General features: G+C 36.5%; 1 protein-coding gene and 1 pseudogene across 1 annotated transcript in view; both read right to left on the bottom strand.

Annotated features, from left to right (window-relative positions):
- MRPL39 (mitochondrial ribosomal protein L39) overlaps positions 1-25,585 on the bottom strand; it is a 38,834-nt gene that overhangs the window by 8,927 nt on the left and 4,322 nt on the right. Inside the window, exons 4-8 of the mRNA XM_020995949.2 lie at positions 21,060-21,159; positions 19,047-19,114; positions 10,633-10,745; positions 6,211-6,276; positions 2,004-2,157 (exon numbers count right to left, since the gene is read on the bottom strand). Of these exons, the coding sequence (XP_020851608.2) occupies positions 2,004-2,157; positions 6,211-6,276; positions 10,633-10,745; positions 19,047-19,114; positions 21,060-21,159 (501 nt within the window). The remainder of the gene's footprint in view (positions 1-2,003; positions 2,158-6,210; positions 6,277-10,632; positions 10,746-19,046; positions 19,115-21,059; positions 21,160-25,585) is intronic.
- On the bottom strand, positions 10,758-13,524 carry LOC110214862 (5-azacytidine-induced protein 2 pseudogene; annotated as a pseudogene).

Consider the following 25,585-nt stretch of genomic DNA (forward strand, 5'->3'; position numbering starts at 1 on the left):
TCTAGCTTAGACGTCCCTGAAATAAGATGGACTTCAACAACAAAGAGTCTGAAATATTCTTAGAAAATAAGAAAAGATTGCTTCTCAAACACCTCACACAGAAACAGGAAATAAATGCAACAGGCAAAGACAACAACAGCACAGAGTGATAAGAGGTAGACCAATAAGACAAATTTCTAAATGTACACAAGGAGAAAGGGTAAAGGCAGAAATCTGATAGAAGTAATAGCAAAGAGGCGGACAGAGTGCATTATGGACAGAACCTGGCAACACCCTCCCTGCAGATGAATCAATGCTTTTTTTTTTTTGTAGGACTGAATTACAGGATAAGAAGGTACAAAAAAGAGAAGGGGAGGGGAATAGGAGTCTGGCAGAAATTAGGTTTAAATCAACACCACACTTCATAATACATTCCAAATGGATGCACAACCTTAATATTAAATATCATACTATAAAAAAGTTAAAAGAAAATCAGATCATATACCTCCCAGTGGTATGGATAGGTGATGTATTCTTAACCAAACAAGAGGTAGAGGCAATTGCAGAAGATAAGACACATAATTTTGATAACTTGAAACTGAAAAGCTTCTGCATAGACAACATTAATGCATGCAAGGTAAGAAAAGTAGTTGAAGGGGAAGCTAGGTGGTGTAGTGGATAGAGCACCAGCCCTGGATTCAGGAGGACCTGAGTTCAAATCCGGCCTCAGACACCTAACAGTTACTAGCGGTGTGACCCTGGGCAAGTCACTTAACTCCATCACCTAGCCAAAAAAAAGAAAAAGAAAAGAAAAGTAGTTGAAGGGCAGAAAAAAATCTTTGTATCAAATTTATCCAATAAGGGTTTAGTATCCAAGTTATATATACAATAAATATACATTAAAGACTATTCCCCAAAAGACAGATGGTCAAAGGGTATGAACAAATAGTTCTCAAAAGAAGAACTGCAAAGTATTCAAAACCACATAAAAAATATTCCACATCACTAATAAGAGAAATGAAAATCAAAACTCTGAGGTTTCACATCCTGCAAACTGGCAAAGATGATAAAAAATGGCAACAGTCAATGCTGAAGAGGCTGTAGATGGATAGGCACAGTACTACACTGTTGGTGAACCTGTGAAATTGTACAACCATTTTGAAAAGCAATTTGGAATTATGCAAATAAAATGACTAAAATGTCCATATCCTTTGAACCAGAGACTCCATTGCTAGGCTTATATCCCAAGAAGCCATCGATAAGAAAAAAGTCCTCATATATTTACAGCAACACTTTCTGTGATAGCTAAGAATTGGAAACAAAGTAGATGTCCATCAACTGCAGAATGGCTGAACAAATTGTAATACACGAGTGCCATGAATTATTACTCTGCTGAAAGAAATGATGCACATGATGAATACAGAGAAGCATGGAAAGGCCTATATGAACTGATGCAGACTGAAGTAAGCAGAGAATAAAACAACAGAATACAACAACAGAAATAAAAGGCACAATGGCACACCAGAAAAATCAAAGGTACATTAAACAAAATTATAAGTGGGATTTGAATGAAGACATATAATTTGAAATCCACTTCCCCCACCCTACCACTTCATGGAGGAGGCAGGAGGTTTGCAGGTGTCAACATTGCACATGTTTTTGGACTTTTTCAAGCTTATCCATCAGTTGTGCTGACTTTTTTTCCCTCTCTAAAAAAATACTTATTTGTCATATGGGATGGCACTCTAGGAAGGGGAAAGGAGGAATACAAACTATACTGATGTATGAAACAATAAATACCAGTAAAAACATATATATACATATATATAAAATATTAGCAGGCAAAGGTCAATTTTACTTAGCATTAGTATTTAGGCAGCGAAGCAAACTTTTTATTTAATAACTACTTTAAGGCTATATAATACAATGAAACTGAATTTATATTTCCACTCAACTAAGTGAGAATTAAGTTCAGAACGTAATATTAACTAATAATAAAAGAAAGTTGTACTTTAAGTACTTACTCTTAAGTGAACTGGTAAAGAAAGGCCCTGGAATCTTCGTAGACGATCTAGTTGGGCACCTTGAAGATCATGAACTGCTGAAACTTCATACTGGAAGCAAATACTTGTCCTTGAAATGAGGGGACCCTCACTAACATCCACAAAGTCACCAAATCTCATTTGATTAAGAAAAAAAAATCAAAATCAAAATCAGAGGCATAATAAATGACTTATTAATATTACTTTTAAAAAACTTAGGGAAAAGTCTACTGCCTCTTTTCCACAATCATAATATATCCGTGTTCAACTGGGACCAGAACTATATATCCATGAGGAAACCCAGGACTCTCAAATCATACAGAGAAAAAGAAAGGTGAAACAGAGAAGGGAAGCAACACAAAGATCCTGATGCGTACATGTGCCAATCTGCATTTGGGAGGGTCTACAGATGAAAACAAATGACCTACATATGTTTTCCTTAAAAGTTCTAAGAAAGGAAAAAATGGTGGGTTCTTAGGAAGACATTTAGGGTCAAGTGAAGACGTATTTGTTAAGTACCTACCATGCACCAGGCACTGCGCTAAGCACTGGGGATACAAAGAAAGGCAACAATCAGTTCATGACCTCAAGGACCTCACAATTTAACAGGGGGAGACAACATGAAAACGACTATGTACAATGAAGATACATGCAGGATCAATAGGAGATAACAGAGGGAAGATACTAACATTAAGGAGGACTAGGAAACATCTCTTGCAGAAACTGGAATCTTAGCTGAGACTTGAAGGAAAACAGGTAGAGATGAGTAGGGAGAGAACTTCAGGAGTGGGGGTAAACCAATGAAAATGCACACGTTGAAAAATGAAAAACCCTGTGTAAGGAACAGACAGTGTGGAGGTCAAAGCGAAAGAATGCCTACTTTCAAGGTTTGATTGAATGGATGATCCATAAAGTTGGTCCATCAGTTCAAATATTCTGAATATATAATGAAGTCAGAATGGAATAGTGCATTCAACCCAGAATTAATCAGAATGAGAAATGCCTTTAAAATTCTGTGCAGAGAGCAAAGCCAAGATAGCCGAGTAGAGACAGTACTCAAGCAGAATTTTTCTAAAATTCCTCTCTAAACAACTTTAATAATGCCTCAAATCAAGTTCTGGAGTGGTAGAGGCAACAAAAGGTCAGGGTAAGACATTTTTCCAGTCTAAGACAAGTAAGAGGTCAGCGGGAAAGGCTTGTGACACCAGGGTTGGGGCCAGCCCGAAACTAGTGTAGTGGCTGCAACAGCAATAGCAGCAGCATCTTTGAGAGTTCTCAGCCCAGAGACAGTAGACAGGCTCAGACACCTGGTTAGAAAAAGATTACAGGGGACCATTTCCTGGCACTGGATGCAGCTGATGCTGATTGGCAACTCTACTGTCCATATGTAGTTCATGGTCAGAGTTTCAGGGCAGTGAGGAGTGTTTGCAGTCAGTAACAAGGGAACAGGGGCTCTGGTCACAGTTCCAAAAAAGAGAGGAGCACTATTGTCTACAAAGGAACAAGAGAACTAATCAGAGTTTCAGGGACAAAAAGGGGGCATTAGCACCTGTGTCTATGAGAGAGCAAGAACCCTTCCTAGAAAAAGATCAAAAGGTAGATCAGTGACCACACCTCTCCCTGGATCACACAACCTTGGAAGCATTAAACACTTGCAGACTCCCCAAAAAATGGGAGCTCTGAAAACAGAGCAGAAAAAAGTCTGAAGCTTGGGACAAGGCCTCCCTACCCCAAGGTGAACAGAGCCCAGCTTTAACATGAAGTTAAAAGTCAAGAAATATGCTAGAAACATGAACAAACAATAAAAAAAGAACTTGACCATAAAAAACTACTATGGTGGCAGGGAAGACCAAGACATAAACTCAGAAGAAGACAGCACCATGAAAGCATCTATAAGTAAAGCCTCAAAGAAAAATGCTAATTGGACCCAAAACCAGCAAAAATTTCTGGAAGAGTTAAAGAAAGAGATAAGAAAAAAAAAATCAGATGCAAGAAAATTATGAAAAGAGAATTAACACCCTGGTAAAAAGAGGCCCAGAAAAAAAAGTACTCAAAATAACACCTTAAAAAGCAGAATTGCCCTACCCATAAAATAGACACAAAAATTCACTGAAGAAAAGAACTCCTTAAAAAGCAGAGTAGTACAAATGGAAAAGGAGGTACAGAAATTCATTGAAGAACAGAACTCCTGAAAAATCAGAAATGCTAAATGGAAAAAATCAGTACAAAAACTTACTGAAGAAAATTATTTCTTAAAATCAGAATTGGGCAACTAGAAGCTAATGATTCCATGACACAACAAGAAACAATAAAACAAAGTCAAAAGAATGAAAAAATAAGAAAAAATGTTAAATATTTCACTTGAAAAACGACTCAACCGGAAAACAGATCAAGGGGAGGTAATTTAAGAATTATTGGAAAGAACCTAGACATCACATTTTAAAAAATTAACAAGAAAACTGCTCTGATATCTTAGTTCCTGAGTGTAAAACAAAAACTGAAAGAATCCACTAATCATCTCCTACTTCCCAGGATATTACTGCAAAATTCCAGAGCTTCCAACTCAGTCAGAAAGAAATAATTCAAATATCATGGAGTCACAGTCAGGATCACACAATATTTAGCAGTTTCCATGTTAAAGAAAAAAAAAGGGAGATGGAATATGATATACCAGAAGGCAAAGAAGCTACCAAGAATAACCTACCCAGTAAAAATTGTTTGTTTACATTCCTATATGGGAAGTTGATTCTTATAACTCCTAAGAACTTTATCATTATTAGGACAATTAGAAGCAGTCTACATAGAAAGAGGGGGGAGCTGGGTGGCACAGTGGACTGTGTGCTACGCCTGAAGTCAACAAGACTCATCTTCCTAAGTTCAAATCTGGCATTTACTAGCTTTGTGATCCTGAGCAAGTCACTTAACCCTCAGGCTGCCTCAGTTCTCCATATGTAAAATGTCAAATCACTCCACTAACTCTGCCAAGAAAACCCCAAATGGGGTTAAGAAGAGTCATATACAGCTAAAATGACTGAACAACAAACACAGACAAAAGACACAGGTGTGAGCTGATTATGCTGGAATGATCTAAAAAAAAAAAAAGAACGGGTGAGAAAGATAGATGCACTGGGAGAAGAGGGAATGGAGAAGAAGAATGAGGAAAATCTCACATAAAAAAGTTATGTAAGGAAGAGCTTTTACAGTGGTGGGGAAAAGAGGCGGGGGAGATGGAGGATAATGCTTGAATCTCACTCTCATTGGAACTGATTCAAAGAGGGAAGAATATGAATATATACAGATAAACATATCTAGATAGATATCTCTTTCTAGATACCTAGATCTATCTATCTATCCATTCAGCTATGTATAATCTATCTTACCCAAAAGGGAAATAGGAGGGGAAGACGTTAAGGGGGGGAGAGGAGGGTGTTAAAAGGGAGAGTAGATTAAGGTAGGCAGCGGTCAGAAGCAAAACACTTCTGAGAAGGGATAGGATAAAAAGAGAGAGAGGAAGATAAACAGAAGAAAACAGGATGGAAGGAAATACACAGTAATCATAACTGGGAATGTGAATGAGATGAACTCACCCATAAAAAACTAGAATCCAACAATATCCAACACACAGGGTTAAAATAAGGGGCTGGAGCAGAATCTAATATACTTCAGCTAAAGTAAAAATGCAGGACGTAGTAATCATGATCTCACACAAAGCAAAAACAAAAATAAACCTAATTAAAATAGATAATCAGAGAAACTAAATTTTGCTAAAAGGTACCATAGAAAATGAAGTAATATCAAAAGTTTTTACAAATTTCTCTGATAAAGACCTCAGCTCTCAAATATATAGGGAAATGAATCAAATTTACAAAAATAAGAGCCATTCCCCAGTTGATAAATGGTCAAGGGATATGAACAGGTGGTTTTCAGAAGAAATCAAAGTCATATGAAAAAATGTTCTAAATCACTAATGAAACTGAGATGTAGAAGTAACAAGAATAAACATCTGAGTGAGGAATGAAGATAAAATAGATTCAGAAAGCAATAAAAATCTTTCAACACATAAAGCACCCATTTCATGAACAAGTTAATAAGAATATAAAAGTAAAATGCATAGCTACCTATTTCAGCTTTATCTTCAATAAACCTTAGTTTTGCTAAGGGCTACTTTTTAAAATTAGGTTTTAGTTACCTGTTTAATTTTACTATTCTCTCAGGATTCTGTGATGCTTTCTCTTCTATAAACTGCATTTTGTACCTTAACAGAAACAAAGAGGAGAAAAAATTGTATAGATGATATTTTTTCACTCAGATTAGTGAAAACACTTTAAAAAAACTTACAAATTTTCCCCACAACTATTAGCTATTCCTACTCCACAGCACTTTGTACTTCTGTTACGGCACTTAATTTATGTCTTATTTTGCATTCAGTTGAAAAAAAATGGCAAATATACAATATAGAAAAGTAAAAGTTCCAATTTCAGAAACAACTTGACCAGAACTAAGATCTATTTATATGTTGGGAATACCAAAAACTATGTTCTTAATAACTTGGCCTCAACAGCTATAGTAAACCACCAGCAGTTTAGAGACACTGCTCTTTACCAGTCAAAAAGATCTACTCACAGAAAAAGGAAAATAAACAGAGTGAAAATATAACTACTAATAATTAAGTCTAAAACTGATTTACAAAATATGTTTGATTTTTTACAATAACGATGTGAAGAAGCACCAAAATGCAATCAGACATTTACATGAGTAAGTGATGCCTGTGCCACAATCTGAGTTTCATTTGTGCTTCTTAAACTATGGATGGCAACCCCACATGAAGTCGTGACCCATAGTTTAAGAAGCACTGAAGGCATTTGGAGTCAGTCAAAGGGCCACACTTGAGGACCTAAAGCACATGTATCCTCGAGGCCGCAGGTTCCCCACCCTTGGCTAAAGCGTAGCAAGTGGAAAAAGTTTAAGAAGCCCTGCTATGGAACAGTCCAAATGATTTTAAAGAATGGCACAGGCCATTAATAATACAATGATACCTGACATTTTACTTTATTTAGGCTATATGGTCTACCTACTTCCAAAAAAGATTTGATATGGATTAAAAAATTAAATAAAATACAAATGAGAACAATAAAAAATAAAAACAAGACAAAACTTGCTAAAAGAAAAAAGTAATAGATGCTATTAGGTACCACATATAAACTTAGTTACTGTAGCTGAAAAATAAATTAAGATTGGAGTTTTCTGGCAACAAAAGTACAAATTGGATAGCAGCAGTTAAGTGTTAGATTCTGGAAGACCTGAGTTCAAATTTGACCTCAGAACTTAATATTTCTGTGACCCCAGATAAATCAACCTCTGCTTACCTCAGCTTCCTCAACAATAAAGTGGGGATAATAATAGCACCTAACAACTAAGGCTGCTGTAAGGATCAAATGAAATAATATTTGTAAAGCACTCAGCACAGTACCTGGCACATAGCGGACACTTAATAAATGCTTGTTTCCTCCTTCTGTCATTGTGATAAAAGAATTTCTCTTCAGTAAGTGAGTTCCCTATTGATAGATAAAAATTGGCTTTACGTAGCAATGAACCCAAAGACACAAATGTATCTTAAGATTTAATGAAAAGATTTAGTCAAATCTCAGTCCAGTGGATGATAACAATGTTAATGTACAAGGTAAAAACAGTATGATCACAGTGTTACAGATTTAGAGTTGGAAAGGAACTCAAGTAATCTAATCAAACTCTCTCATATTATTGATGATGAAACTGAGGTAAAGACAGACTGAGTCAATTCTATAGAAAACTTCCAGGGGGCAGCTAGGTGGCGCAGTGGATAGAGCACCGGCCCTCAAGTCAGGAGGACCTGAGTTCAAATCAAGCCTCAAACCAAACACTTGACACTTACTAGCTGTGTGACCCTGGGCAAGTCACTTAACCCCAATTGCCTAAACAAAAAATAAAGAAAAAAAGAAAAAAGAAAACTTCCCCACTTATCGATGACTCACCTCCTAAATCATCTTCATTCCCCATCACAGGTACCCACAGAAGTTATAGCTTACAAAGAAGCCAATCCACTTAAAAGTTCCTATCTATTGACTATACCATTCTACATTTTCCCCTGAAAACTAAAGCCTCCAGAGAGCAATATCTTTCCCCTCTCCTCCATTTTAAATACCGTCCAAAGGAGTTGCTACATAACTTCCTACCCCTCCTGATCTCCACTGCACACCAAAGCAACACTCCTGTATGCTACCAGAACCCTCATCTACCAAAGTCCCATCCCTATACTTCCAAGGTGTCAGCCCTTATCTGAGCTAAACAAGTATGAGTGGGGAAAGAATGACATATGTCTATATATACATATGTGTGTGTGTGTGTGTGTGTGTGTGTGTGTGTGTGTGTGTGTGTGTGTATATATATATATATATATATATATATATATATATATATACACACATATATATATATTTTTTAAACGTTTATAAAGTGCCTATCTCATAAAACCCAGTGAGGTAGCATGAATACTGCTCTTCCCATTTTATACATAAGGAAACCAAGTACTTATCCAGAACCAAAGAGTTATTACCTTTCAGAGAAAGAACAGAATCTAAGATTTATAGGAGCCACATGATTCCCCTAAGGACAAGATGGCTACTTCTGTGCCCATCAGATCGTCCATCTAACCCAGGAGGCCTTTAACTTGTCTCCAACTAGCAAACTGGCCCTTATCCCTTTTAAATCAACAGCTTTAACATCACAACCCTGTCTGCCAAGGTCAAGTGTCCCACTTCGTAAAAGTCAGGGAAGGGGCCTTACATGTGAGATGTGAAACTCACCACCAAGATTACTGACAAGTTAGCCAAGGGATCCCTTTTCTTCCAGGTAAAGGCACATTCACAAAAAGTTATATGGTTGTAATCCCAAGTTCCTGGACAAAGGTGAGGGAAAGTGCTTATCCAGCTCCTGAGAGACAATGGACAGCTCCTCAACCAAAAGCCTCTAAAGGGAAAGAAACTTGATATTCTTTCCTCAAAAGGGTGCCTGGGGAGGAAGATGTTCTGACTGGGAGGCCAGGGAACATTGAGGTAGGTAGTATAGAGCAAATCAACACTGATACTGGGACTGGCTGCAGGCAAGAAGGTAATGACCTCTTACTACAGATGACTCTAACTCATGATAAAGAACTGTTAATGTGCCAGAGGTGTCATCATCTGTGCTGCTGCCTTGATGTTCCTGGTGTTAATCCTGCACATCATCATTCTTCGTTACTTGGCATCATCTGCTATGTAGACCAGATTATTAAGATATGAGTCAAGATCCTTCTGATGTAGGGAAGCCATGGATTTCTTATCTTCAGACATTTAGATTAAGCTAATTCTTTTTCCTAAAAAGCAAGGAAGTTGTCCCTAAGACCTGACTGGCGCATGAAGGTAACACTCCAAACTATCTGTTGTTGCAGTTTCCTGGTAGGCTCAGGCCACACTTATATGGTTTCCTGTTCACCTAAGGGCATAAATACCTACATTCAGACTTAGTGGATGTCCAAAGGCAACACAGGTCATTGCTCCTGCCCTGCTGACCAGAAGCATTTCCGTAGCATGGTGAGGAAGACCATTTACATCTAAGCTGAATGGTGTATCTTTGTTAAATATCCTTTCTATGCTACAGCTAATGACCTGTGAGTATTTCACTTATTCCAACATTGGACCTACATTACCAAGGGACACCACAGTAAGCCCCAGCCCACCACAACATAGTTTCCAGTGCTGCCCTCTTAACCTCTTTCACCTAAATGTGCTCCAGAAGACACCAATCTAATTTGGCTAAAACTTGAAAGTATACAGAGAGGAGTATTGAGTTTTCATAGAAACAAATGTTATGGCTAATTGATCAACAAGCATTTTAAAACACCTGCTATGTACCAGGCTTTGTGCGAGGCACTGAGGATACAAAAACAAAAATGAAATACTCGCTGTTCTCAGGGAGCTTAAATTCTAGCAGGAGAACATGTAAATCTATAATCATGTAAATACACACACACACACAGTAAAACAAGGAGACATTTTTGGGTGGGGAAAATGGTAATGAAGACATATAGCTGGGAGGATCAGAAAAGAATTCATGTAAGAAGTGGCATTTGAGATGAGTTTTGAAAGAGGCTAGACATTCTAAGAAGTGGAGATAAGGAGAGTTTGCATTTGAGGCACTGCCATGACTTGCAAAGCACAGAGGCAGGATATGAAATGTAATGCTTATTGCAATTTATGTTGCTTGTTTTTCGCTCTTATTATATATTTTAGGACAGGTTGAGAGATGTCTTGGAAGAATTAGAACTTTAAAAGAAGAAAACAGTGCTTTGGGAGAGGTATTCCCCAAAAAACAAACAGAGAAATAAAAAATCCAGCTTACCTCACTGAAGTAAACAAAGAATAAAGAAAAGTTTAAGGGTACTTAGGTTGGGAGTGAAAAAGACAGGTTTATAGCTAAGGCTGAAAAGTTTCTTATGTAGATATTATAAAAAAGGTTTTAAAGAATAAGATTTCATTCACATAATAATTCTGGATTATTTAAGATTATTTTGGAATTTTCAAAAAAGAGCACTTACTTGTTGTGTTGAAAGATTTCTAATGCCAATTTTGCTTCAACATCCAAAGTTTCAAACAGAAGATCTCTACTAATTAAAGCATGAGCATCCTTTGTGAAAGAACACAGGTGTTCCTTTAAAATTAAAGTAGTAACATTCAGTAATATTTCACAACACAAGATTTCAAAATTATCACATGAAATCACTCTACATTATTCTAACATATATATTCTATATGCACAGACAATTCCTGGGAGTACTATATTTCTATGCTCTACAAATCTTGTAAGATAAAAACAAATCACTTGGACTGGTTGATGAGAAAACCATTATGAATTAATGAGAAGTTAGAATTGTAGAATATTTATAAAGAATATAAATGTAATTATGATCTTGTATACACATGTAACAAAATTAACCCATATTAATCCTTAAGGAACTCATCTTAGTAGCTAATAATTTCTAATTATTCTGTTAGAGAAGTGAATGCTTCTAAATCATAAGAAAAAATTTTTGCTCTTAATTCTTCCAATCATTCTTCCAATAGTCTTATTTATAGTATCTGTGCCATTTAGAAAGATTTCATAAAAAATACAACTCAACACAGTCCTAGCATGAATTACAGAAAAATCTCATTTTTAAAATGGCTTTCTGTTGGTTTTATAAAATGGAAGTGGATGGAGGCAGCTAGGTGGCGCAGTGGATAGAGCACTGGCCCTGAAGTCAGGAGGACCTGAGTTCAAATCAAGCCTCAGACCAAACACTTGACACTTACTAGCTGTGTGACCCTGGGCAAGTCACTTAACCCCAATTGCCTAAAAAAAAAAAATGGAAGTGGATGACTGATAAAGATTCTAACATGTGAATGTCACTGATGAAAATCTGAACTGACTTTTTGTGTATCCTAATTCATTAATAAAGGGAAAAGGAAAGAATATTATCACATCTAATGTACTTTTATTAAATGATTTTTCCCATAAAAATATTTCATTTTCAAAAATATGAAAAATTGAGAAAACTTTGTTACATAGCATATCTTATACCTGCCATGAACTTTAAAAAACACACATCTAGGTACCTTTTTTTGTTCTCATGTGAAGAAGTTGTGGTAAAAGGTCAAATAGAGCCATCCTACCATCTCAGCCTTGTACATGTAAGCAACATTTGGTGGGGAAAAAAGCCACAAGAAAAACAGAATACAGGACAACATATCAGAGACACATTTACACATGAAGTTGACCAATATGCATCTACTAAAGCCAAAGCAGAGCATATTAGCCTGGAATATGTTATTCTCGGATTTATCAACTTTACATCATAAGATTTTGATAATATGTTAGCAAGCTGCTCTTCAAACGATTGGCCAAAATCAGGTTTCCAGTGATGACTTGTCTTTCTTGATTGCAGGTGGAGTTAATATTCTTAGTAGTTTGGCTTGTACACAAGTCACAAGATGTAAATTAGACATTTCTCTTGAGTTCCCAGTAGGCATGTTGCATGTTATTACTTGGAATGCTTGGCCTCTGGAAGTCTGTGTTATTGAGAATGTCTTCCTAAGACTCATCTTTGTGTTTAGATTTTTGCAGTTCTGTTCTCAGACTACTACATTCCTTTCTCATCAGTCCCAGCTCCTATTCCAAACCACAGATTTTCAGGTAACTGCTCAACTTTTCTACCTCCCAGTTGCATGAAGGTTACTTTAGATTCCTCATCACTTACTGAGTCTCAGCCTCAGTCCTAACTAGAAATGTTCTTCTTTAGACTGTAGCTGTTCACTTAATACCTTCCAAGACTCAGAACTGTCTTTATTGATTTTATCCAATTTGCTTTTTCTCATCCCACTGAGCTTGTATCTTTATCTAAACAGGTTTCAAGAAGATTTTCTTCTAAAAATCTTATTCTTTTCCTTAAGAAGGAATTCTTCTCTGAATCCTTTAGGCTCTTTTTGACGTCCTTATATGTAGTTACAACGGCAAAGTGTGAAGCCACTGGTTGAACTCCTGCATAGACTGACACAGGAGCCTCTTCATGGTTCAGAATACAGATATTATCTTCTACTAGTACATCCATGATGGCACCTTGTCAGCACTTTTGGTTTCCCCAATGTGCTGAATGAAGCAAGAACACACAGTATTAGCAGAATCACGGCAGGCTTCCGGCCTCCGCTGACATAGGCCAGGCGTTGGGGGTCCCTGTGCCCATGCTGCTTGGACCCCTTCCCTGGCCCCTGGTGGCATGGACTAAACAACGTTTTAAAATAAAACCTTTAGCTATTTTGCTTTTCTGTGGAAATCTATTTTTATTTAATACATCAATAAGATGGCTGTTTTTATTTAACAGATCATCAAGACAGTATCATAATTACAGATTAGTGGAAACTTCCAAAGAATGTGCTGCATTCGTTACCCTACCTTACAAAAATGATGGCTACATTTCTTAAAATAAATTAAAGATGGAAAGATTCAGGTAAATAATTTTATGCAGACAGCTTCTTACAAATTCTTAGAAATGTTAGACTGAAAATGACTTGGTTTTTTATCTAATTCTGATTTAGTAAGACCAATAGAATGAGAACTTAATCATAATAAATGGAATATGCTTGGCATCTCTCCCATCAAATATGGACTTAGAAGGAAGATAGTATGGCTGGCAAGAGTTTAAGGATATGGAAAGGGTTGAGTCATAGAATGACAAAGTTAATTCTTTCCTTCAAGAAGGATTAGAAGCTCGTGGTGCAGAAACGGCATAGGGATCAAACAACTGATCAGAAGAAGATTGCAGGAGTCTCTTTGCTGGCAGTGGAGGTCAGGACTATGTTGCTTTGCACACATTCAAAAATTCAGCTCACAGTCCAAGGTCACACGGCTCAGGGGAACACCACACCACCAGAGCTTGCAGCCACTGTGGATTAGGGACCCTCCTCATAGTTCTAAGGCAGAAAAGAGTGCTTGTGGTCACTCATGGATCAGAGCACAAGCCAGGAGAGTAGTAAACACACCTCTCCACAGATCATATTACCTTAGAACAACTGAAAACTTAGAGAAACTAGAAACCTAGAAGTATCTCTGAAAACAGGTGCACAAAAGCTCTAAATCTTGGGACAGCATGACCGCTACCCAGAAAGCAGAGCCCCACTTTAGTAAAGAGTTAAAAGTCAAGAAATAGGCTGGAAAAATGAACAAATAACAGAAAAAATCTGACTATAAAAAATTACTATGGTGACAAGGAAAATCATAATACACACTCAGAAAAAGAAACAAAGTCAAAACTCCTAAATCAAAGTCTCAAAGAAATATATGAATTGGCCCCAGGCCATGGAAGAGCTCAAAAAGTACTTAAAAAATAAAGTAGGAGCTATTTCCCTTCTTCCAAGATGATAGACAAAAAAACCCCCAAAAGAACCAAAGGAAAAGAAGGTCAGAGAGGAAAAAAAGGAGAACAAAAAGGAAGATTTGGCTAAAAAGGTGATAAAAAAGCCTCAAAGGCACTGCAGTTGGAACCCAGTCCTGGCCCAAGGAATCAGTAGATACTAGAGGTCTGCAGTGTACTCCCGGCAAGTTATGCACAAGGGGAAATACGCTTCGCTAAAAACCCAAATTGAAAGGGAAAAGAGAAGGTGCCTGCTACTATCTCAAAGCCAGTTGGTGGTGATAAGAATGGAAGAACCCATATGGTAAAGATTCACAAGATGCTCAGGTATTACCCTACTAAGGATATGCCTAGAAAGCTGCTAAGTCATGGCAAAAAGCCCTTCAGCCAGCATGTGAGGAGACTTCAAGCTAGCATCACCCTAGGCACAGTTCTGATCATGCTCACTGGGCACCACAGGTGCAAGACAGTGATTTTCCTGAAGCAGCTGGCAGTAGCTTGCTACTGGTGACTGGACCTCTGACCATCAACCATGTTCTTCTGAGAAGGACCCATCAGAAATCTGTCATTGCCACCTCTACCAGGGTTAACCTTTCGGGTGTACACTGTACACAGTAACAGCAATACTGTATGATGATCAACTGTGAAAGATTTAGCTATTCTTGGCAATACAATGATCCAAGATAATTCCAAAGGACATATGATGAAAAATGTGATCTATCTCCATAGAAAGAACTGATGGAGTCTGAATGCAGGTCAAAGCATACTTTTTCTTTGCTTTCTTAATTTTTTGGGGGGGAGGGAGGGGGTGTCTGTGTTGTTTTTTTCACAACACGACTAAAATGGAAATATGTTTTGCATGATTGCACATGTATACCCTATATCAAATCACTTGTCTTCTCAACTGCAGGGGACAGAGCAGAGAGAGAGAGATAATCTGGAACTCAAAATGTAAAAAAAAAAGAATGTTAAAATTGTTTTTGCATGTAGTTGGGAGAAAAAATAAAATATTAAATCATTTTTAAAAAAACTATTGAAGGGATATTGAACAGAATGAGATAAAATAATAACAATTTATTTTTGGAAAAATAAAAAAATCTAGACTATCATGACAAATTATGAAAAGAGGAAAGGAAAAAGGTCTGGTATGGGTTAAAAACATAAAGGCAAATCAATAGAATAGATTAGACAAGAAAGAATATAAAAACAACAAAACTCAATAATCCAGTGCTTAAATAAACCAAAAAATTAAAAATGACTTAGGAAAGAATTCACTTTTTGATAAAAATTGTAGGGAAAACTGAAAGTAAACTGGCAGAAATTAGGTTTAGATCAATATCTTGCACTATATGCTATGATACATTCTAAATGGAAACACAAACTTAACATTAAAGGCAAGATTATCAAAAAATTAGGAAAGGGGGCAGCTAGGTGGCACAACGGATAGAACACCAGTCCTGAAGTCAGGAGGATCTGAGTTCAAATCTGGCCTCAGACCAAACACTTGACACATACTAGCTGTGTGACCCTGGGCAAGTCACTTAACCCCAATTACCTAAAAATAAAAAAATTAAACTAAATTTTTAAAAAATTAGAAGAGAAGCAGATTATATGCTGCTCAAAGCTACAGACAGAAGGTTTTGTTTTTTTATTTTAAACTACACAAGGTTTAGAGGCAATTACAAAAGATAATAGGTAACTTGAATTACATGAAACTAAAAAGCTTCTGCACAGAAAAAAAAAGCATATGAGAAAAGGGAAGTGGATTAATGGGAAAAGAAAACTGTGCACCAAATTTCTCTGGCAAGAATTTGTTATCCAAAATATATAAAACACATATATACATACATATACGTTTATATATACACACAAATCTATATGTACATAGATCAACAATATATGCAATTCTATGCAAATGATAAAATGCAAAGAACAAGATACATGTGTGTGTACATGTGTATGTGAATCCCCAAATTTGTTCAAAGGATATAAACAAACATAGCTCAAAGAATTACTCAAAACTATTAACAACCATGTGAAAGAGTGCCCCAAACTAAGCTACTAACAATATATTTTTAACTACTATCAGATGGTTTTGATAGCAAACATAACAAGATAGGAATAGTCAAAGTTTAAAAAATTGTTGAAAGATGGACACACTGGTAAATCACTGGTGGTGCTGTGAATCAGCATAATCATTTTGGAAAGCAACTTGAAATTAGGCAAATAGTGACTAAAAATTTGACCCAGAGATTCTATTACTAGGCTTATACCTCGAAGAGGTTATTGATAAGAAAATCATACATATGTATATGTGTGTGTGTGTGTGTGTATACACACACACACACATATACATATACATATACATACATAGAAAGCTATATTTCCATATAGATATTTATATCTTCATATCTCTCAACATATCTATATATAGCCACACACCCACACACTCACAAACTGATGCAAAATAAAGTACAGCCAAGAAAACAATATCACAATAACTACAAAAACATAAATGGAAATAACCACAAAAAAAAACCCATCAAAAGTAAATGACACAAAATTATAAAGAACAGGTAGAGCTCAAGAAAAGAGATATGAAAAAACACTCCCATCCCACCCCTTTGCAGAGGTAGGAGGTCTATAAGGATTATATATTCCACACATGTTAAGACTTTTTATGTATTACTCAGTTATGTTCATTTTCCCTCTTTTAAAAATATGTGCTATATGGGATTGCTCTTCTGGAGAAGGAAGAAGTAGGAATACCAGGGAAAACTATGGTGATAAAAAAAAAGACATTAATAAAAACATATTGTAAAATATATTTTTAAAAAATTTTCATTTTACAAGTCAAAAATGAGAAGTACTCTGATATTCTTAAAAAATAGTCAAACTTTAATTTCTGAAGCAAGTTTTTTTTCCTAAGTTCAAAGTTATTTTCTTTTTTTCCCTACTGTATCGGTCGATATCTGGCCTACTTGGAGCTCCTTACATTCAAGCTCTCCTGAGACAGCTCCTGCCTCCAGCCCTTTCTCTAGCTATCTCTCATGGCTGGAATACTCTCCCTCCTCATCTCTGCCTCTCAGTTTCTCAGACTTCCTTCAAGATTCAACTCAAATGCCACTTTCTGCAGGAGCCCCTTCCCAGTGCCCCAGCTAGTAATGCCTTCCCCTCTGAAACTGCTTTCCATCTGCTCTGTATAGATCTTATATGCATAGTTATTTTCATGCTGTCTCTTTTATTAGGTTATGAGATCTATGAGGTCAAGGACTCTTCTTGCCTTTTTACTCTCTGTACTTCTTAGGCCAATACCCATTAGTAAACGCTTAACAAATGCTTGTTAACTACCTGACTGACCTATTACCAGGTTTCATTTATTGGCCCCAGGATATACAGTGGGGTAGAAAATAATGAGTTCATTTTAAAACATATGTAATTTATATGCATTCCTATACCAAATGGATAACAACTCAGTCTATCCACCATAATATACTGAAAAGTAACGTGGTAGCTGAGCTTAAGCACACTCCTTCACTTCCATATAATGTAGTTATAAATTCTGTTTTCAATCAACAAGCATGTATTGAGTCTACTATGTGCTAAGCACTGTGAATACAGAGTTTAAAACTGAAATTAAAGACTTCAAAAAATTGAAAAATGAAGCATTTTCTGCCTTCAAGAAATTTATATTTAATGTGGAAGGTGCATATTAAAATATGAAGTACCACTTCAGCTGAAAAAAGTTTTATCTGGTTATCTTCCTTTACCCTGATATATGAGAGAGAATACACATTGCACACACATTGAAGCATGTCTATTACTGATCATTAAAATAAAACTGAATGCCTGAAATATTCACCTAAGAAACAAGGTAATTTAAAGAGCTCACATCATTGACATTGCTATCTTATATTCCACATTAATTTCCTTATACCATAGGCAATGCTTTCTAAATTTTTTTTAGCATGAAAAAACAAACATGTTCAACGATTGTCAGAAACTGCTTTCCACTTCCTCTTCGCAACCCCCACACTCTAGCTATATGACATCACTTGAAGGTTTGATACAGTCAACATTTGCTGACTCAGTCTCAGGTAGGAAACACATAAGCACAACCGGGCTCAGATAATGGCTGGTTTGATTATCAAGCATCATTCTTGTCTCTAGTTACCTAGATTCCCCCTCCTTGACGCCAGTATCTACTGCCTGACTTTTCAAATTTTAAACCCACCTCCCTGGCCTGGAATGCTTCCTCCTCCCTCCCTTACCTCACCTCTTCCTCTTGAAGCTCATCCCTTGGCCACTTTCATGACCTGCTTGTTTTCCCCTAATGAACCTTTTGAATGTGAATTCTAGGCTGCCTGGCTAATGTTATCTGCCAGCTCACCTTCAGACTACCTAAAACAGATAATAACTCAGGTCCTTTCCAGCTCACTGTATAATTCTGTGATCTGCTTAAAACTGACTTTTCTCCCAATATATATCACTCTTCTTTCAGGCTCAGCTACATCAAATTGCTGCCCAAGTCTTGGTATAATATGAGCATCAAATTATGGAGACTGCGGAGTGGCTTGGGGGAAAAGGCAACTATGCTAATAGCCCAGGTCTTCCAATTCCAAATCTGGTCTCAAAGAGGCAACTCCTCTGACTAGTCTGGGTTCACCTGGGATAAGGTTAGCACTGAATATCACTCAGGGAATAGAAACAAGACTCCTGTGGTAAAGGGTCACTAAAAATGTGAGTTTATGGAATCATAAGACAAAATTAGGAGAGGGAGAGTCCTTTAAGTCAATCAGATCATTTCTGTGATACAGAAATTGATCCAGAAAGGGAAAGTGACTTGCCTATGGCCACACAGCTAGCTGCTAAAATCCCTCTTACACATTTACTATCACAAATTCTCCATACCTACACGTATTTAAAACATACATTGTATATTTTAAACTTTTCAGAATGAACTGTTAAAAATACCATCAAACTTCCCAATACTAATTTCTAGAAAGTCATCCTAGGTGACAAAATAGTTCCAAAAAAGAATTCTTCTCAAAGTAAAAGGCACTTACAGGTGTTGGAATCCATTCATCAAGTCTTTTGTCCAAAATGACATCATAACAGAAGGCTCCAGCAACCACTACAAATCCAAGCAAAATTAAAATAAATGTTAACTTCGGTAAGAAAAAAATTTCAGTCTGAAACAGATGTATATTTCAGTCTAAAAAATATAATTAGCAATCTCTCCTAAATCTAAAAATCAAAAGAACTGTCACAATCATCATAACCAATGCTAATTTCAATAGGCCTCTTGACTTAAAAGGAAGCACTATGTACCAAGTCATCCTCACAAGACTTAATTTCCCTTTCATCCCCTGCAAATCATCAATACATTTGCATATATCCCTAAAGTAATACTTCAAAGCCTCATCATAATGTGGAGGTAATCTTGAGCTCTTGAAAGCATACAAGCTCTTTAACATTCTATCAGTATAGAAAGGTTATAAAAGTATAGATTTTGTGACTATCAGTCTGTCTTCTAAGGGCCCACCTAGCTAAACTGAAAAGGCTCATCCCAGGCTGGCCACAGGTGATAACTTTTCAGCTAAACTCTCAGAGTATTTATTATCTGTATAAACAGGGAGAGTAGATAACTGTGTAGATAACACAGATGAAATAATAGATTGAAACAATATTGTACACATATTCAGAAAGTTACAGTACTATGCAAGTATACTCTAATGTTGATTTTAAAAGTGCAAGGACTTACAAATGCATCACTTCATGAGATTTCCTTCATATAAATAATGTACTGGGTAACATAGCATAATATATATAACCTTGAAGTCAGGAAGAACTGGAGTTTCAGTCCTATCTGACTTATACTTCTGTGGCCACAATTAACATCTTTAAACCTCACCATGCTAAGCAATTTTTGAAGAGAATAAGTTAAAATTAAGTATCTGCATAACTGAAGGCTTTTCTAATGTAGCTAGCTATTCCCTACATATATAAAACAGCATGTGCAGACTAAAAACAGGGGGAAAAATGGGTTGACTCTATCAAGAAAGTAATACTAATAGAGGCTGTCAGTCATGACAGTCAAAAAAAATCTCATGTAAAACAGAATATTACAAATAATTTTTATATAGTTACTATAGTAAATTGGTTTAGGACAATGACTGTTAGTCCTCTGAAATCTAATCTTAGTTTACAGAGATTCTAGGGAATAAACATCTTCACCACCAAGTAACTTAGTCAAAGTTGCAGATAAAGGAAATGTGCTCTCCCACTGAGACTCCACAGAAAAACTGGTATCTTTGGTTTTGACACTCTTAAATTTCAGACGGTTATTTCTAGGGAAGCACAACAAATACACCCTGTACTTCCCTACATGCCTTCGTATGACCTCATTTCCTCCATTCCTATGCCCAGTGAACACATCATAAATTTATTGTTCTTGGCCAAGGCAGAACTGTTTTCATTGACTATACATGTTTGCAACAGGAGTTTTGTTTTTCTTGCTTTCTCAATGGGGGTGAGATATGGGAGTCAGAAAATAAGGACCTGAAATAAAATAGAATCTTAAAAGTCTGCTGTTTTCAGTTTCTATCCATTTTAAATCCTATGAATTTCAGTCTCTTGAAACATTATCTTCTACCTACTTTTTCATGTTTACTTATTGACATTTGAAGATTATTTTACATCCCATGTTGATGAATGTACTCATAGATTTATTAATAGAAGAAATGTACATAAGTTTAAATTAAAGCTTGTAAAAACACTTTACCTGCTTTATTTCACTTGATTCTCACAACTATCCTGTGAAGCAAGAACTACCTATATTACCCCAAGAAAAGGAAACTGAGGCTCACAGAAGTTAAGTGCTCTGTCCAAGGTAGCATAGCCATTGTCAAAAATGGGATCTCCACCTAAGGCTCTCTGATCCCCATCCATTACTCTTTCTACTATTATACCATGCTGTCATTCACAGTGACCGAACACTCCACATCCCTGGAAACAGGCATCCAAATACTACATAATTTTTCACAACTCTAATTTAGTTATTAGAATGTTTATATTACCTGGAATTTCTGGAACTCTGACTAAAGTAACTGTGTATTCATCTTTGAACGCCCTTTCTATCACACACCCCATCATCATGGCACAGGAACGCCAATAGGCCTAAAATAGAGTAAATAAGTATTACAATAAATTAGTTCAATATCAAGTCAAGCCAACAAGTCTTTATGTTAAGCATCTGCTGTGTTCCAGGTACCGTGCTAGGCAGTAGGGATATAAAGGCAAAATATCGTCTACTTTCAAGGAGTTCACAGTACAACAGGGGAAACAACACACAAACAAGTATATACATACAAGACAGGCTAAATTGGAGAAAATTAATAGAGAGGGATGGAACTAGCATTAAGGGAGATTAGGAAAGGTTTCTTGAAGGAAACCAGGGAAGCTAGGAGGCAGAGATGAGGAGAGAAATCCAGACAGGGGAACAACCAGTGAAAATTTACAGTTGAAAAATGAAGTATCTTATTCAAGAAATAGCAAGAAGGCCAGCATCACTGGAACACAATACACAGAGGAAAGTATGGTATAAAAAGACTGGGAAGCAAAGAGATCATAGAAATGGGAAAAGGCCCCACATGTACAAAAATATTCATAGCAGCTCTCTTTGTGGTGGCAGAGAACTGGAAATTGAGAGGATGCCCATCAAGTGGGGAATGGCTGAGCAAGTTGTGGTATATGAACGTAATGGAATACTATTGTGCTATAAGAAATGATGAACAGGTTGACTTCAGAAAAACCTGGAAAGACTTGTATGGCCTGACGCTGAGTGAAATGAGCAGAACCAAAAGAACGTTGAACACAATAACAACCACGTTGTGCGATGACTAATACTGATAAACTTAACCCTTTCCACCAATACAAGGATCTAAGACATCTCCAGAGGCCTCGTGATGGAAAATACTAACCAAATCCGTAGAAAGAACTATGGAAGTTGAATTGCTATTTTTTTTCCTCTTCTGTTGAGTTTTGTTTCCTCTTTCTGATGGTTCCTCCTATTGGTTTTAATTTTTACTTACATCACTAATATGAAAATATGTTTAATAGGAACGTAAATGTATAGCCTATATCAGATTGTGCGCCGTCTTGGGGAGGGTGGTGGGGAGGAAGGGGGAGAAAAATTTTAAGCTCAAAGGCATATGAAAGTGATTGTTGACAAATCAAAATAAATTAATTAAAAAAAAGACTGGGAAGGTTGGAAAGGGCTAGATTATGAAGGGACTTAAGCACTGAAGAATTGTATAACGTCAGAGAAATTGTACAATATTAAAATCCAGGTCAGCATTCATTTAGGAAAAATCTCTCAAATATTTGTCAGTTTCTACCATGTAACAATAGCAGGGGAGGGGAGGGAGAATGGAGAGATGAGAAGGAAAGAATCTGAAACTGAAAATAAAATAAAACTGAATTAAAAAAACAAAGATGGCTTCCCAGTTTTCCCTTTTTGTACAGGAAAAATCTCATCTCTTGATTTGTGTTCCCTCATTTTCAGTAGTTCTAGATGGTGATTGGTGGGAAGCAAGGTTTATCTATTATTTCTACTTCTAGATCCATGGCTTGAAATCTTTAAGTGCAATACCTGGCTGAGGAGAATAAGACCACGAGACTGCAATATTCCTTCATATCCTCAAGGTTGGCTAACAAAGGGGATATGGAGTGCCTTATCAATGATGTCAAGTGTAATGGGACAGTATGAGCCCAGATGGAAACTTACCCATAAAGTCATTATTAGAAGAAGGGGAGATCTCTTTGGGAAGTTTTTATGGTGAAAGTAAAAGCAAGTGACATTAACACTTTACATGTCAAGTGAGGTTATTCCCTCAAATGAGGACTCAAAGACCATATAAAAATACTTATAGCTTTTCTTCCTTTGAGTGAAATGCTAGAAGATTCAATAGATGAATAACTTACAACACGTAAAGATCCTAATAAGGTTTTATTTATTACTACAGCTATAGTTAAATGTAGAGGTGTACTGAAGTCAGTTCAGTACTGGTTTTCAAGAGCTGACTGTTAAATTTTCAGTGTCAGCATTTATACTTCAGAAATCAGCAAATGCTACAAATCAGAGCTTGATTTATTGTTTTGTTTAATTTGTAGGCTTAAGAAAATGATAGAGAAGACATTAATAATACAGATTGAACTTACAAGTATGCCATGAGTACATTTTCTTTTCAGAGAGACAGTTGTTAAACATTTTAGCAGCATACCACTTTATAAATGTATATATGCATGTATAGATTCTGTAAGTTACAAACTTCTAAAAACAAAAATTATATCTGTATACAATAAGAAAGGCATATAAAACAAGAAAGAACCAACACAATAGCAGTTACAAGTTTTGTTGGTCCTACCACAAAAAAAAAAACTACCAACCATTCTGTTATCAGTCACTCATTTTAACTCTAAGATAAGATGACCTACCTAATGAGATGTTCTAAGGAGCTGATGAGTGAAAAAAATAAATATGGTTTTCCGCAGAAGACTGTAAACTCTTTGGGGGCAAGAACTATTTTCATTTTTCTATCCTTAATGCCCAATATAACTCCTGGAATATAGTGGGTACTTACAGAATTAAAGTGATTTTTATAAATGTATAGCCTGGCTTATTTTAAGAACAAATAAATATTACCACCATAAATAAAAGTTGGACATGAGTAAAATTTCCTTCCTAATAAGAAAATTCTAAGTTACTTCCAAACAATCCTTAGCACAATACAACTGATTCCCTCAATTTAGAGCAAAGCCATTCCACAAATTGCTTTCATTTTAGTATAACATTCTTCTTCACAGATATGCCTCTAATCAGTTTTCCCCAAGTTCAAGCATTACAAAGAGAATAACAAGTAGTCAAATGTCATTTTGCTTTTAGACCTCCTAATTTATAATACAGAATATTTAATATCATATTGAACACATAAATATAAGAAAATATAAACATGTAATAATAATTTAAAAATGACATATCATATTTTTATCTTTATATCACTATACCAAATGGACCCTACATTCTTTCAAATCTGAATTTACACCTTAAGCCACTATCCTTTGGGGGCAGTAGTGTTCATTCTGAAAACAGATTTCATTTTTCTCTGGATGTCCCATTCCTATCTCAAATTCAGTATCTCTTCAAAAGAGATAATCATGCTTTACCCTAAATCTGCTCCTTCTTTTGACTTCACTATTCAGTCTGTGGCACAACTACTGACCCTGTCTCCCCCATTCATAAAGTTAATCTTACCCTTTCCTCTCCCTCACCTATCACCAACATCCAATTACCCTAGCCTGTCATTTTCACCTCCACACCATCTCCCGCATTTTCACTGCCACCGCATTAGAGTAGGTCTACATTACCATCTACCTAAAGTACTGTAATAATCTGCCATTGTTGTTGAACTCTAAATAGGCCTTGCCACCTCTACTCCATCCTTCACAATGTTGCCAGAATGATTTTTCTTACAGTTAGATCTGGTCATTCCACTGAATAAAGTATAGCCTCTTTTGCCCGGCACTGAAGGCCCTCCACAATCTGACACCAATTTGCCTTTCCAGCCTTGTATCTTCCTATATTTCCTATATATTTATATTCAAGTATATCTACATATACAAATACAGGAGACAGAAATGAGAAGGCACAAGCAGCTAAGGATCCCAGGCAGAGTCTGAAGGTAGGACTTAAGTTGTATCTCCAGGGAAACCAAGAGGCAGAAGTGAAGAAAAGTATTCTAGGCATGGGATACGATCAATACCAAGGCATGGAGATGGGTGCTGGAGCATCATGTGTGAGAAAAGAAAATAAATAAGTATGGCAGGACAATAAAGTACATAGAGGGAAGTAATATGTAAGAAGATTAGGAAGACGGAAAGAGTTCCAAGTACCAGAGCAGTATAAATTGATTCTAAAGGTAGAACCACAAGAGTTTTACAGTAGGAAGGTAACATGGGTCAAACCTGAACTTCAAGAAAATTACTTTGGAAGTTCATGGAGAAAAGAGAGACTTGAAGCAAGGAAACTAATTGTTCAGTTGGTTGGTCATTTTTCAGCTGTGTGACCTGATTTGGGGTTTTCTTGGCAAAGATACTGAAGTGGTTTGCCATTTCCTTCTCCACCTCATTTTCCCGATAAGGAAACTGAGGCAAATAGGGTTCAGTAACTTGCCTACGTCAAACAGGTAGTGTATGAGGCCAGATTTGAACTCAGGAAGATGAGTTTTCCTGACCCCAGGCCCTGTGCCCTACCTATCCAGCTGCCCTAAATCCCACCTTTGCTACTGGGTACATCTAGAATGTCCCTCTTTCCCCTCTTGTTAAATTCCTACCCAACTCAAATACTACCTTTGTAGGTAACAACATTCTTGAGCCCTTTCACACATCATTTTGTTTTGCAAGTCTCTAATGCAATTACCATCTAAATAAATTCTTGTCTACATCTGTCTTATCCCTCAATTGGATATCCATAAATATCAAGGCTTATCTGAACTTCATCTTTGCCCTGGTACCTAGCATAGTGCTCTGCACACACCATTTAATA

Source organism: Phascolarctos cinereus, unplaced genomic scaffold (assembly GCF_003287225.1).
Source record: "Phascolarctos cinereus isolate Bilbo 61053 unplaced genomic scaffold, phaCin_HiC Scaffold_726;HRSCAF=1367, whole genome shotgun sequence".
In the NCBI taxonomy this organism is placed as follows: domain Eukaryota; kingdom Metazoa; phylum Chordata; class Mammalia; order Diprotodontia; family Phascolarctidae; genus Phascolarctos; species Phascolarctos cinereus.